At 40.4% G+C, this 13,980-nt stretch overlaps 1 protein-coding gene across 1 annotated transcript in view; it reads right to left on the minus strand.

Moving 5' to 3' along the window:
- Positions 1 to 13,980, minus strand: part of LOC106590429 (histone-lysine N-methyltransferase 2C) — a 235,249-nt gene that overhangs the window by 73,912 nt on the left and 147,357 nt on the right. The window contains exons 19-20 of the mRNA XM_014181457.2: positions 7,375 to 7,539; positions 3,752 to 3,861 (exon numbers count right to left, since the gene is read on the minus strand). Of these exons, the coding sequence (XP_014036932.2) occupies positions 3,752 to 3,861; positions 7,375 to 7,539 (275 nt within the window). The remainder of the gene's footprint in view (positions 1 to 3,751; positions 3,862 to 7,374; positions 7,540 to 13,980) is intronic.

Below are 13,980 nucleotides of genomic sequence, written 5' to 3' on the forward strand. Positions count from 1 at the left end.
GGAAGTTAAAGCGTGGTCGCAAATGGGTCTTCCAAATGGACAATGACCCCAAGCATACTTCCAAAGTTGTGGCAAAATAGCTTAAGGACAACAAAGTCAAGGTATCGGAGTGGCCATCACAAAGCCCTGACCTCAATCCTATAGAACATTTGTGGGCAGAACTGAAAAAGTGTGTGCAAGGAGGCATACAAACCTGACTCAGTTACACCAGCTCTGTCAGGAGGAATGGGCCAAAATTCACCCAACTTATTGTGGGAAGCTTATGGAAGGTTAACCGAAACGTTTGACCCAAGTTAAACAATTTAACCTCACTAGGGTAGGGGCAGTATTTTCACGTCCGGATGAAAAGCGTGCCCAGACTAAACCGCCTGCTACTCAGGCCCAGAAGCTAGGATATGCATATTATTAGTAGATTTGGATAGAAAACACTCTGAAGTTTCTAAAACTGTTTGAATGATGTCTGTGAGTATGGCAGGCGAAAACCTGAGAAAATTCCAACCAGGAAGTGAGAAATCTGAGGTTTGTAGTTTTTCAAGTGATTGCCTATCCAATATACAGTGTCTGTTGTTTCAGGCTTCTACTGTGAATGGGGAGTGAATAAGAGCTATTTGAACCAGGTGTCTGGCAGAATGGCATGAGCTCAGTCACGCGCGCAGCCCGTGAGAGCGAGCAGAGTTCCTTTTCATTTCTGAAGACAAAGGAATTGTCCGGTTGGAATATTATTGAAGAACTTTTTTGACTTTTTGTCTGAACTTAGTGGTCACGTATTTTTAATTTGGAATAGTGAACTGAAAGCGCAAATAAAAAGGAGGTATTTGGACATAAATATGGACTTTATCGAAACAAAACAAACATTTATTGTGGAACTGGGATTCCTGGGAGTGCATTCCGATGAAGATCATCAAAGGTAAGTGAATATTTATAATGTTATTTCTGACTTTTGTTGACTCCACAACATGGCGGGTATCTGTATGGCTTGTTTTGGTGACTGAGCGCTGTACTCAGATTATTGCAAAGTGTGCTTTCGCCGTAAAGCCTTTTTGAAATCGGACACTGTGGTTGGATTAACGAGAAGTTTATCTTTAAAATGGTGTATAATACTTGTATGTTTGAGAAATTTGAATTATGAGATTTTTGTTGTTTTGAATTTGACGCCCTGCTTTTTCACTGGCTGTCCCACATACCCCAGAGAGGTTAAAGGCAATGCTACCAAATACTAATTGAGTGTATGTAAACTTCTGACCCACTGGGAATGTGATGAAAGAAATAAAAGCTGAAATAAATAATTCTCTATTATTATTCTGACATTTTACATTCTTAAAATAAAAGTGGTGATCCTAACTGACATAAGACAGGGAATTTTTACTAGGATTAAACGTTAGGAATTGTGAAGAACTGAGTTTAAATGTATTTGGCTAAGGTGTATGTAAACTTCCAACTTCAACTGTAACTCTGCAATGTTGGGTTGTATTGGAGAGTGTCAGTCTTAAATCATTTTCCACACACAGTCTGTGCCTTTCTTTTCCATGCTAGTGAGGGCCAAGAATCTATTCTCACATAGGTACATGGTTGCAAAGGGCATCAGTGTCTTAACGGAGCGATTTGCCAAGGCAAGAAACTCTGAGCGCAGCCAAATCCAGAAATCTGGCAGTGGCTTCTGATTAAATTACATTTTCACAGAACCGTTTGTTGCAATTTCGATGAGGCTCTCTTGTTCAGATATCGGTAAGTAGACTGGAGACAGGGCATGAAAGGGATAACGAGTCCAGTTGTTTGTGTCGGCCGTACCTGCATAATTGCACACCCAGCTAACTCAGGTGCTTCGCTATATCACATTTGACATTGTCCGTAAGCTTGAGTTCATTTGCACACAAAAAAATCATACAACGATGGAAAGACCTGTGTGTTGTCCTTGTTAATTCAGACAGAGAAGAGCTCCAACTTCTTAATCATAGCCTGAATTTTGTCCCGCACATTGAATATAGTTGCAGAGAGTCCCTGTAATCCTAGATTCAGATCATTCAGGCGAGAAAAAACATCTCCCAAATAGGCAGTCGTGTGAGAAACTTGTCATCAAGAAAGCGGTCAGACAAATAAAAATGATGGCCAGTAAAGAAAACTTGAAGCTCGTCTCTCAATTTAAAAAAAAAAACGTGTCAATACTTTGCCCCTTGATAACCAGCGCACTTCTGTATATTGTAAAAGTGTTACATGGTCGCTGCCCATATCATTGCATAATGCAGAAAATACACGAACAAAGTTAACCATTTTCACTGTAGGGTCCAAAACGTCTTTCAAGCTATCAGGCATTCCCTTGGCAGCAAGAGCCTCTCGGTGGATGCTGCAGTGTACCCAAGTGGCATCGGGAGCAACTGCTTGCACGCACGTTACCACTCTACTATGTCTCCCTGGCATAGCTTTTGTGCCATCAGTACTGAAACCAACACATCTTGACCACCAAAGTCTATTTAATGTCACAATGATGTCCAGTACTTAAAAAATATCCTCTCATGTTGTCCTGGTTTCCAGAAGAGGATGTCTTCCTTAATTGACCCCCCATAAACGTAACGGACATATACCAGGAACTGTGTCAGGCCCTCCACGTCTGTTGACTCATCCAGCTGTAACGCACAGAATTCACGGCCTTTTATGCAAATCAGTAATTGTTTCAAACCATCTCCTGCCATTTCACTGATGCGTCGTGAAAGTGTTGTTTGATGAAGGCATTGTCTGTAGTATTTTGGGCCTTTTCCCCCAGCATTGTCCCAGCCATATCCGCGGAAGCAAGAAGAATTAAGTCCTCCACAAATAGTATGGAGCTTGCCTGCCCTAGCCACTCGGTAGCTCACCATATAAGACAATTCTAGCCCCTTCTTATTAATGGTTTCTGTTGCTTTTATACAGTTTTACTATTAAAAAGTAATCTTAATTCTCACTCAAAAAACCACCGTGGCTTATGTTTCAAATGGGCATGTTTTGTTTCTAAATGTCTGCGCAAGAGTGAAGGTTTCCCGCGAGAGAGTAACGGTTAATGTGATTGGATGTTAATTATTTGACTAGGCTACCTGTATTTGACATTGTGTTATTTTGCTGAACACTAGATGGTTGAATTTTATTCATGGCAGTGAAACGAGGCTACTCAGGCAGAAAAAAAACATCACCCAGATGTATAGCTGTTGGAAAATCTAAATGGACTGTTTGAAAATGTGAATCACATTTTTATTTGGCATACCCCCGACAGCATTGCGCGTACCCCAGTTTGGGAATAGTCGAGTTAAAGCAATGAATTTGTTTCCTCTCTCGTTAGACTTCAGCAGCATATTTAACGCCATTTTCTTCAAATCTGAAAATGTTGCGAAGCCACGCCCATTCTCAGCAGAATTGCATTATGAGCGGAAATAGTGTCCACTGCTTGTATACTTTGTTTTTTGGCAAATGTAGTACGACATCCAGGAACTTTTGGTATACTAACTATATCCATACTATGACCAATAAGCATACTACTCAATTTACATCACAAATAGTATGGTTTGTGCGGTTAGTATGAGTATTCCAACGCAGCTCTAGTTACTACAACTTGTCATGATGCAAAGGGATGTATTTACAGCTACTTTCCACCAAATCTTCATCAAATTAACAGCAGCCGACTAGTGCACACTTTATATAGCTATCACCATACACCTATTGTACGGTATTGGCCTCAATCATACACATAGCATTCACCGTGTGTGGGCTAGGTCTGGAGTCTTACCCTGTGAAGGCAGAGCGTGCATTCTACACATGGTGCAGTCAAAGCCATCATCCGCTGCATTCTCCACCTCCTCATCTCTGTCCAGGCCCTGGCAGCAGGCGTGGATCCACCTGACACGGGAAGGAGAAGACGATTAGATACATTTACATATGCACTTTGTACGTGCAATTGAATGTCTATGTACACTACCGGTCAAAGGTTTGGACACACCTACTCATTCAAGGGTTTTTATTTATTTGTACTATTTCTTCATTGTAGAATAATAGTAAAGACATCAAAACTAGGAAATAACACATATGGAATCATGTAGTAACCAAAAATTTATATTTGAGATTCTTCAAATAGCCACCCTTTGCCTTGACAGCTTTGCACACTCTTGGCATTCTCTTAACCAGCTTCATGAGGTTGTCACCTGGAATGCATTTCAATGAACAGGTGTGCCGCCTTAATTTGTAGAATTTCTTTCCTTAACCTCTCTAAGGGGTGTGGGACGCTACCGTCCCACCTGGCCAACATCCAGTGAAATTGCAGAGCGCCAAATTCAAAAACAGAGATACTCATTATAAAAATGAATGAAACAAGTGTTAAACATCGGTTTAAAGATTAACTTCTTGTTAATCCAACCACGGTGTCAGATTTCAAAAATACTTTACGGCGAAAGCAAACCATGCGATTATCTGAAAACAGCACCCAGCAGACAAATCATTACAAACAGTAACCAGCCAAGTAGAGGAGTAACAAATAGCGTTAAAATTAATCACTTACCTTTGATGATCTTCATATGGTTACACTCACAAGACTCCCAGTTACCCAATAAATGTTATTTTTGTTCGATAAAGTCCCTCTTTATATCCAAAAACCTCTGTTTTGTTCAGTAATCCACTGTCTCAAACAACATCCGGTGAAATTGTAGAGCGTGAAACTCAACAAAACAGAAATTCTCATAATAAACATACATAAGATACAAATGTTATACACCAGCTTAAAGATACACTTCTTGTTAATCCAACCGCTGTGTCAGATTTCAAAAAGGCTTTACGGTGAAAGCAAACCATGCGATTATCTGAGAACAGCGCCCAGCAGCCAAATCATTACAAACAGTTAGCAGCCAAGAAGACGAGTAACAAAAGTCAGAAATGGCGATAAAATGTATCACTTACCTTTGATGATCTTCATGATTGCAATCCCAGTTACACAATAAATGTTTGTTTTGTTCGATAAAGTCCCTCTTTATACTCAAAAACCTCAGTTTTGTTGGTGCGTTTTGTTCAGTAATCCATTGGAACAAAGCGCGGTCACAACAGACAGACGAAAAATCTAAAAAGTACCATAAAAGTCACAAACGATGTTTGTAATCAATTCTCAGGTTGTTTTTGTCATAAATAATCTATCATATTTCAACTGGACAATAGCATCGTCAATAGAAAAGGAAAAACAAGAAAGGTACAGGACTCATGTCTGGAAATGTCCACTGTCTTCTCATTGAAAGTGGTGTTTCTCCCTCATTTTTCAGAGTAAAAGCCTGAAACAATGTCTGAAGACTGGCCACATGTAGTGGAAGCCATAGGGATCGTGAACTGGGTCATTAGTATTTGTATGGTGTATAGGCTTTCAATGGAAAAACAGGCATTTCAAAATTATAGCACTTCCTGGATGGATTTCCCTCAGGTTTTCGTCTGCCATATCAGTTCTGTTATACTCACAGACATTATTTTAACAGTTTTGGAAACTCTAGCGAGTTTTCTACAAATTATATGCATATCTTAGCTTCTGGACCTGAGTAGCAGGCAGTTTACTTTGGGCATGCTTTTCATCCAAAATTCCAAATGCTGTCCCCTACCCTAGTGAGGTTAATGCATTTGAGCCAATCAGTTGTGTTGTGACAATGTAGGGGGGGTATACAGGAGACAGCCGTATTTGGTTAAAGACCAAGTCCATATTATGTCAAGAACAGCTCAAATAAGGAAAAATAAATGACAGTCCATCATTACTTTAAGACATGATGGTCAGTCAATATAGAACATTTCAAGAACTTTGAAAGTTTCTTCAAATGCAGTGGCAAAAACCATCAAGCGCTATGATGAAACTGGCTCTCATGAGAACCGCCACAGGAATGGAAGACCCAGAGTTACTTCTGCTGCAGAGGATAAGTTCATTAGTTACCACCCTCAGAAATTGCAGCCCAAATAAATGCTTCAGAGTTCAAGTAACAGACAGATCTCAACATCAACTGTTCAAAGGAGACCGAGTGAATCAGGCCTTCATGGTCTAATTGCTGCAAAGAAACCACTACTAAAGGACACGAATAAGGAGAAGAGACTTGCTTGGGCCAAGAAACACGAGCAATGGATATTAGACCGGTGGAAATTTGTCCTTTGGTCTGGAGTCTAAATTGTAGATTTTTGTATCCAACCTCCGTGTCTTTGTGAGACGCGGTGTGGGTGAACGGATGATCTCTGCATGTGTATTCCCCATCGTAAACTATGGAGGAGGAAGTGTTATGGTGTGGGGGTGCTTTGTTGGTGACACTGTCTGTGATTTATTTAGAATTCAAGGCACACTTAACCAGCATCGCTACCACAGCATTCTGCAGCGATACACCATCCCATCTGTTTGGGCTTAGTGGGACTATCATTTGTTTTTCAACAGGACAATGACCCAACATTCCTCCAGGCTGTGTAAGAGCTATTTGACCAAGAAGGAGAGTGATGGAGTGCTGCATCAGATGACCTGGCCTCCACAATCCCCCGACCTCAACCCAATTGAGATGGTTTGGGATGAGTCGGACCACAGAGTGAAGTTAAAGCAGCCAACAAGTGCTCAGCATATGTGGGAACTCCATTAATACAGTTGGAAAAGCATTCCAGGTGAAGCTGGTTGAGAGAATGCCAAGCGTGTGCAAAGCTGTCATCAAGGCAAAAGGTGACTACTTTGAAGAATCTCAAATATAAAATGTATTTTGATTTAACACTTTTTTCATTACTACATGATTCCATGTGTTATGTTTTCCATGTGTTAGTTTTGATGTCTTCACTATTATTTTACAATGTTGACAATAGTACAAATAAAGAAAAACCCTTGAATGAATAGGTGTCCAAACTATTCACTGGTACTAAGAGTATTCACACCCGAGTCAATACTTTGCAAAAGCATTTTTTTAAACACTTTTTTGGTTACTACATGATTTTATGTGTGTTATTTCATAGTTTTGATGTCTTCACTATTATTCTACAATGTAGAAATAGTAAAAATAAATAAAATCCCTTGAAAGAGTAGGTGTTCTAAAAACTTTGACCGGTAGTGTATATGTCATGCAATATGAACATATACAAGTGTAAATACACAGAGAGACAGGTGCACAGACACATAAACAAGCACTTAGCTACGCACGCACTCACACAGACTCCGATATGCATTAACCCGTTTGCTACAGCAACGATACGTTCTGTCCCATCAAGCCTTACGATGAGTAAATGACACTGTAGTAGATCTTTGGACTGTTGCCTTTGTCAAACTGGACGCTGGCTGCCAACATGCCATATCTACACAGTGTTGCCAGGTCCTAGTGTCACCCAATCATTCTCAGGTGGCGCATGGTCTGGCAAAAAGAGAACGCTGCTCACCTGTCACACTGGCGGCACTGCACGATGAGCTCGTCCTCACGGTAGCTGCGCATGCACATCGGGCATGATGCCAGGCTGGCACAGGGGCCACATTGGGTGTAGTTGTTCTGCCAGTCACACCTCATGCCGGGGGAGGTGGCACCGCACTGGGTACAGGAGACACACCTATGGCAGGTGAGAGAGAGGGTGGCATGAGTGGGCGATGTTAAGTAGGGGTGAAACACACATACAATCGCAGCGACTCCAGCATATCTAGCATACCTCCCAACACAGAGAGAGTCCAAAGATAATGCACTTGTATCACACACATACCGTGCCTTTAGAAAGTATTCACACCCCTTGACTTATTCCACATTTTGTTGTGACAGGCTGAATTCAAAATGGGTTGAATAGATGTTTTTCCTCACCCATCTACATACAGTACAATACCCAATAATGATAAAGTGAAGACATGTTTTTAGAAATGTTTGCAAATGTATTGAAAATGAAATACCTCATTAACATAAGTATTCACACCCGAGTCAATCCTTTGTAGAAGCACCTTTGGTGGCGATTACAGATTTGAGTCGTCTTGGGTATGTTTGTATCAGCTTTGCAAATTTGGATTGGGGGATTTTGTCCCATTCTTCTTTGCAGATTTTCTCATGTGCTGTTAAGTTCGATGGGGAGTGGCGGTGAATAGCAATCTTCAAGTCTTACCACAGATTTTCAAATGGGACTTGGGCATTCTTTTTCTGAAGCCATTTCAGCGTTGCTTTGGCTGTATGCTTGGGGTCATTGTCCTGTTGAAACTAGAGGTTGACCGATTATGATTTTTCAATGCCGATGCCGATTATTGGTGGTCCAAAAATGCCGTTAACGATTAATCGGACGATTTTTTTATATATAATGCAGCATTCCTGCAAAATACTGTAAAATACTAATTATATATATATATATATATATATATATAATTAGTATTTTGCAGGAATGCTGCATTATATATTATAATATATTATATATATATATATTATAATATATAATGCAGCATTCCTGCAAAATACTGCAAAATACTAATATATATATATATATATATATATATATATATATATATATATATATATATATATATATATATATGCAGGTTTAAAAATATATACTTGTGTATTGATTTTAAGAAAGGCATTGATGTTTATGGTTATGTACACATTGGTGCAACGACAGTGCTTTTTTCGCGAATGCGCTTGTTAAATCATCCGTTTGGCGAAGTAGGCTATGAACCGATGGTAAATTCACAGGCACAGCATCGATTATATGCAACGCAGGACAAGCTAGTGTCGTGTCTTTGCTATGCCGGATTAAGTGATATGATATGCTATTCTTTAAAAACATTTCTCTGTAATTATTATTACCTGATTAAACTAATTATGTAAATGTAATTAACTAGAAAGTCGGGGCACCACAAAATAATGTTTATAGAGCTGTGATCTTCCGAATAAACTCTTAAAGACCTGGTAATCTTTTACATCAATAGCAGTCAATTATTAATCGTCACCTTATTCAGTCTCATCTGAATGTCGTAAACTCTTGGTTATCTTCACGAACCCTGGCTAACAAGTTGAATCAGCAATACCAAATTTGGTTTAATTATTTATTTACTAAATACCTAAACAATCACACAGAATTACATGTACACAGGATGGGTCATAGATCAATTACTAATTATGTCATAAAAGAAAACTTCCCTGGCAGATGGAACAGATATGACGGCTGGTTACACAAAGAAAGGGGGTTGGGGTTTGAATGAAAGCGCGGGAAGACTGAGGAACAAAGGATTTGGTCTCTGATCAGACCTTGTAAAGCTATGCTATCGTAAATATAGAATCTTATGCATTCTAAATAACCACCCATTTGGAAAAGTAAAATGCAAGAAATATTTACTCTGAGCTGTGCTTCAATAGGTTGGTTGTAGATGGAAGGCCGTGTTGCTCAACAGAGATCTTCCTGTCCTCTGAAGAATATCTGTTCTACCAGACACTTTGTCTGTCCTTTCCTAGCCCAGGTTTACAGCTGCTGCTAACTCAACGGCTAGGAGGTATGACTTCTTTAGTGAATAAGAGTTCAAAGTTCATACCAAGTTGCCATACTTTGAGCTCACGCTGAAGTTGGCTTAGTTCTGTAGTTTCATATTAGCCCTTTTAACCTGTTGTGGTATAGGGGGCAGTATTTTCACGGCCAGATAAAAAAACATACCCGATTTAATCTGGTTACTACTCCTGCCCAGAAACTAGAATATGCATATAATTACTAGATTTGGATAGAAAACACTAAAGTTTCTAAAACTGTTTGAATGGTGTCTGAGTATAAGATTCCATACAGGAAGTGCCCTGTCTGACAATTTGTTCTCCTTCTGTTGCATCTCTATCGAAAATACAGCATCTGTGCTGTAACGTGACACTTTCTAAGGCTTCCATTGGCTCTCTAAAGCCGCCAGAAAGTGGAATGGGGTGTCTGCTGTCTCTGGGCAAAGAACAGCAGCAGAGTTTGTGAGTGGTCAGCCTGGGGACAGTGAGACTGAGATGCGCGTTCACGAGACTTCTCAATTTTTTTCTTTCAGCCTTTGAATGAAGACAACGTTGCCCGGTTGGAATATTATCGCTATTTTACGAGAAAAGTAGCATAAAAATTTATTTTAAACAGCGTTTGACATGCTTCTAAGTACGGTAATGAAATTTTGTCACGAAATCCGCTCGCGCGTCACCATTTGGATAGTTACCTGAACGCGTGAACAAAACGGCGGTATTTGGATATAACTATGGATTATTTGGAACCAAAACAACATTTGTTGTTGAAGTAGAAGTCCTGGGAGTGCATTCTGACAAAGAACAGCAAAGGTACTACTACATAAAGGGGCTTATGTAGTAGGGAAGAGAAGGGCATGTTTCATAGTTTACAACCAATGTCTGTTCACATGGGCGGGGCCACTGAGTTTTTACTCTATGAAAACAATTCTCTCATTTAGAAGCTAAAATTACATTTCATCTTTTCACAAATAGTTTCATATTTAAACATTTCAAATTGCACAAGAATTCCATGTCTACTAGAATGTGTAGACTTTCCAAGATACAGTTTATGTTATCCTATCATCAGTAATAATGTCTCAGACGACAACTGTTCTGACAATCATATTCTTTAAGTATCAATGGATATTTTCAACTGGTTGGATTACCAAAATATGATTCCGTTCCCCACCTTTTGATGTTACCAGACTCTCTCTCTATGCTAACAAAGGGCTTTCCAAGAGTCACTCTGTAGAGTAGAGAGAGAGGAAAGAGGGAAAGGTATTTATGCGGGTCATAAACCTCACCAACAGGCCAACATCATGACACTAGATAAACTAGTAATATCATCAACCATGTGTAGTTAACTAGTGATTATGTTAAGATTGATTGTTTTTTCTAAGATAACTTGGTAGCTAGCATTAAACTTATCTTGGCTCCTTGCTGCACTCGTGTAACAGGTAGTCAGCCTGCCACGCAGTCTCCACGTGGAGTGCAATGTAATCAGCCATAATCGGTGTCCAAAAATGCCGATTACGATTGTTACGAAAACGTGAAATCGGCCTTAATTAAATCGGCCATTCCGATTAATCGGTCGACCTCTAGTTGAAACATAAATCTTTGCCCCAGTCTAAGGTCGTTTGCACTCTGAAGCAAGATCTCATTAAGAATTTGCCTGTATTTGGCTCCATTCATTGTTCCCTCTATACTTACAGGTCTCCCAGTCCCTGCTGCTGAAAAGCATCCCCATATCCTGATGCTGCAACCACCATGCTTCCCGGTAGGAATGGCGTTAGACAGGTGATGAGCTGTGCCTGGTTCTCTCCAGACATAGCGTTTTGAATTCAGGCCAAAGAGTTACATTCTGGTCTCAAACCAGAGAAAAGCTTTCCTTATTCTTTCAGTGCAAATTCCAGGAATGCTGCATTCAGCCAATTTCTCAGGAGTGGCTTCCATCTGGCCACTCTCCAATAAAGCCCAGATTGAAGTTCTGTAGACTAACTCAGCCAAGGAATTCTGTAGTTCTGTCAGAGTGGTCATTGGGTTCTTGGTCACCTCTCCCTGAACAAGGTCCTTCTTGCCCGGTTGCTCAGTTTGGTCGGACGGCCAGCTCTAGGCAGAGTCTGGGTAGTTCCATATTTTTTCAATTTCCCAATGATGAAGACCACTGTGTTCTTGGAATGTTTCACTATAAATTCTTGAAAGCACTTCCCCAGATCCAATGCATTTGGAAAGTATTCAGGGTCCTATTCAGATCTTTTCCACATTTTGTTACGTTACTGCCTTATTCTAAAATGGATTTTTTTTTTAATCCTCAATCGACACACAATAACCCATGACAAAGTGACAAACAGGTTTTTAGAAATGTTTGCAAATGTTATTTACATAAGTATTCAGACCCTTTGCTATGAGACTCGAAATTGAGCTCCGGTGCATTGTTTCCATTGATCACCCTTGGTTTCTACAACTTGATTGGAGTCTACCTGTTGTAAATTCAACTGATTGGACATGATAGGGAAAGACACACACCCATCTATATAAGGTCTACAACATTGTAGGTCCCCAAGAACACAGTGGCCTCCATCATTCTTAAATGGAAGAAGTTTGGAACCACCAAAAGTCTTCCAAGAGCAAATTGAACCATTGGGGAAGAAGGGCCAAAAACCCGATGGTCATTCTGACAGAGCTCCAGAGTTCCTCTGTGGAGATGGGAGGACCTTCCAGAAGGATAACCATCTCCGCAGCACTCCACCAATCAGGCCTTTATGGTAGAGTGGCCAGACGGAAGCCACTCCTCAGTAAAAGGCACATGACAGCCCGCTTGGAGCTTGCCAAAAGGCACCTAAAAGACTCAAGACTATGAGAAACAAGATTCTCTGGTCTGATAAAACCAAGATTGAACTTATTGGCCTGAATGCCAAGCGTCACATCTGGAGGAAGCCTGGCACCATCCTTACGGTGAAGCATGGTGGTGGCAGCATCATGCTGTGGGGATGTAATTTAGCAGCAGGGACTGGGAGACTAGTCAGGATTGAGGGAAAGATGAACGGAGCAAAGTACAGAGAGATCCTTGATGAAATCCTGCTCCAAAGCACTCAGGACCTTAGACTGGGGCAAAGGTTCAACTACCAACATGACAACGCAAGAGTGGCTTCGGGACAAGTCTCCATGTCCTTGAGTGGCCCAGCCAGAGCCCGGACATGAACCCAATCAAACATCTCTGGAGAGACCTGAAAATAGCTCTGCAGCGATGTTCCCCATACAAACCTGACAGAGCTTGAGAGGATCTGCAGAGAAGAATGGGAGAAACTCCCCAAATACAGGTGTGCCAAGCTTGTAGCGTCATACCCAAGAAGACTCGAAGCTGTAATCGCTGCCAAAGGTGTTTCAACAAAGTACTGAGTAAAGTGTCCGAATACTTATGTAAATGTCATTGTCAGTTTTTTTGAAATAAGTTAGCAAAACATTTTAAAACAGTTTTTGCTTTGTCATTATGGGGTATTGTATGTAGATTGATGAGGGGAAAAAACGACTTAATCCATTTTAGAATAAGGCTGTAACATAAAATGTGGAAAAAGTAAAGAAGTCTGAATACTTTCTGAATGCACCGTGTATGCCTCATCACAATTCTAGCTCGAAGATCTACAGACAGGTCCTTGGACTTCAATGGTATAGTTTCTGCTCTGACATGCACTGTCAACTGCGTGACCTTATATAGACAGGTGAGTTTCTTTCTAAATCATGTCCAAACAATTAAATTGGGCACAGGTCAAATTGTAGTGACATCTCAAGGATGATCAAAAGAAATTGGATGTACCTGAGCTCAATTTGGAGTGTCATAAAGGGATGTGAATATATATTTCTGTCTTTAATTTTCAATAAATGTGCGAACATTTCTAAAAACATGTTTTCACTTTGTCATTATGAGGAATTGTGTTTAGATGGGTGAGAAAATAATCAATTTAGAATTCAGGCTGTAACAAAGTGTGGAATTAGTCAATACTTTCTGAAGGTAGTGTAAATACTTTTCATCCAAGCAAACCTGAGGGTAAATATACACACAAACCTACTAAACTCCAAAATAACCCACTACAGTTATGCTATCTGATATATACCAAACACACACATTTCTTAAGTGTATGTATGTGTGTGTGTGTGTGTGTGTGTGTGTGTGTGTGTGTGTGTGTATGGATCATCCACCTTGAAAAGAGCTGCCCTAAAAATAAATATATGTCACTGGCGGGGCTCCAAGCAAAGTCCTGAATGAATGAGTCTCGCTGCAGTGTCAACAGAGTGTTGTTTGACTGGGGATTAGGGACTGATGTTACGCCTAATATGGGGGAAATCCCTCCCTATCACGGCTGAAAACAGCTGCTAAAGCTCTGCTACAGATCAACAACGTGTGACAGAGAGAGGGGGGAAAGAGAGAAAATAATGTTGATGTTCAGTGGTGGGAGTGTAGATAGTTGGCGAGAATATATGAGAGCGAGACGCAGAGAGAGAGCGAGACGCAGAGAGAGAGCGAGACGCAGAGAGAGAGAGAGAGAGAGAGAGAGAGAGAGAGAGA

Source organism: Salmo salar, chromosome ssa29 (genome assembly GCF_905237065.1).
Source record: "Salmo salar chromosome ssa29, Ssal_v3.1, whole genome shotgun sequence".
In the NCBI taxonomy this organism is placed as follows: Eukaryota; Metazoa; Chordata; class Actinopteri; order Salmoniformes; family Salmonidae; genus Salmo; species Salmo salar.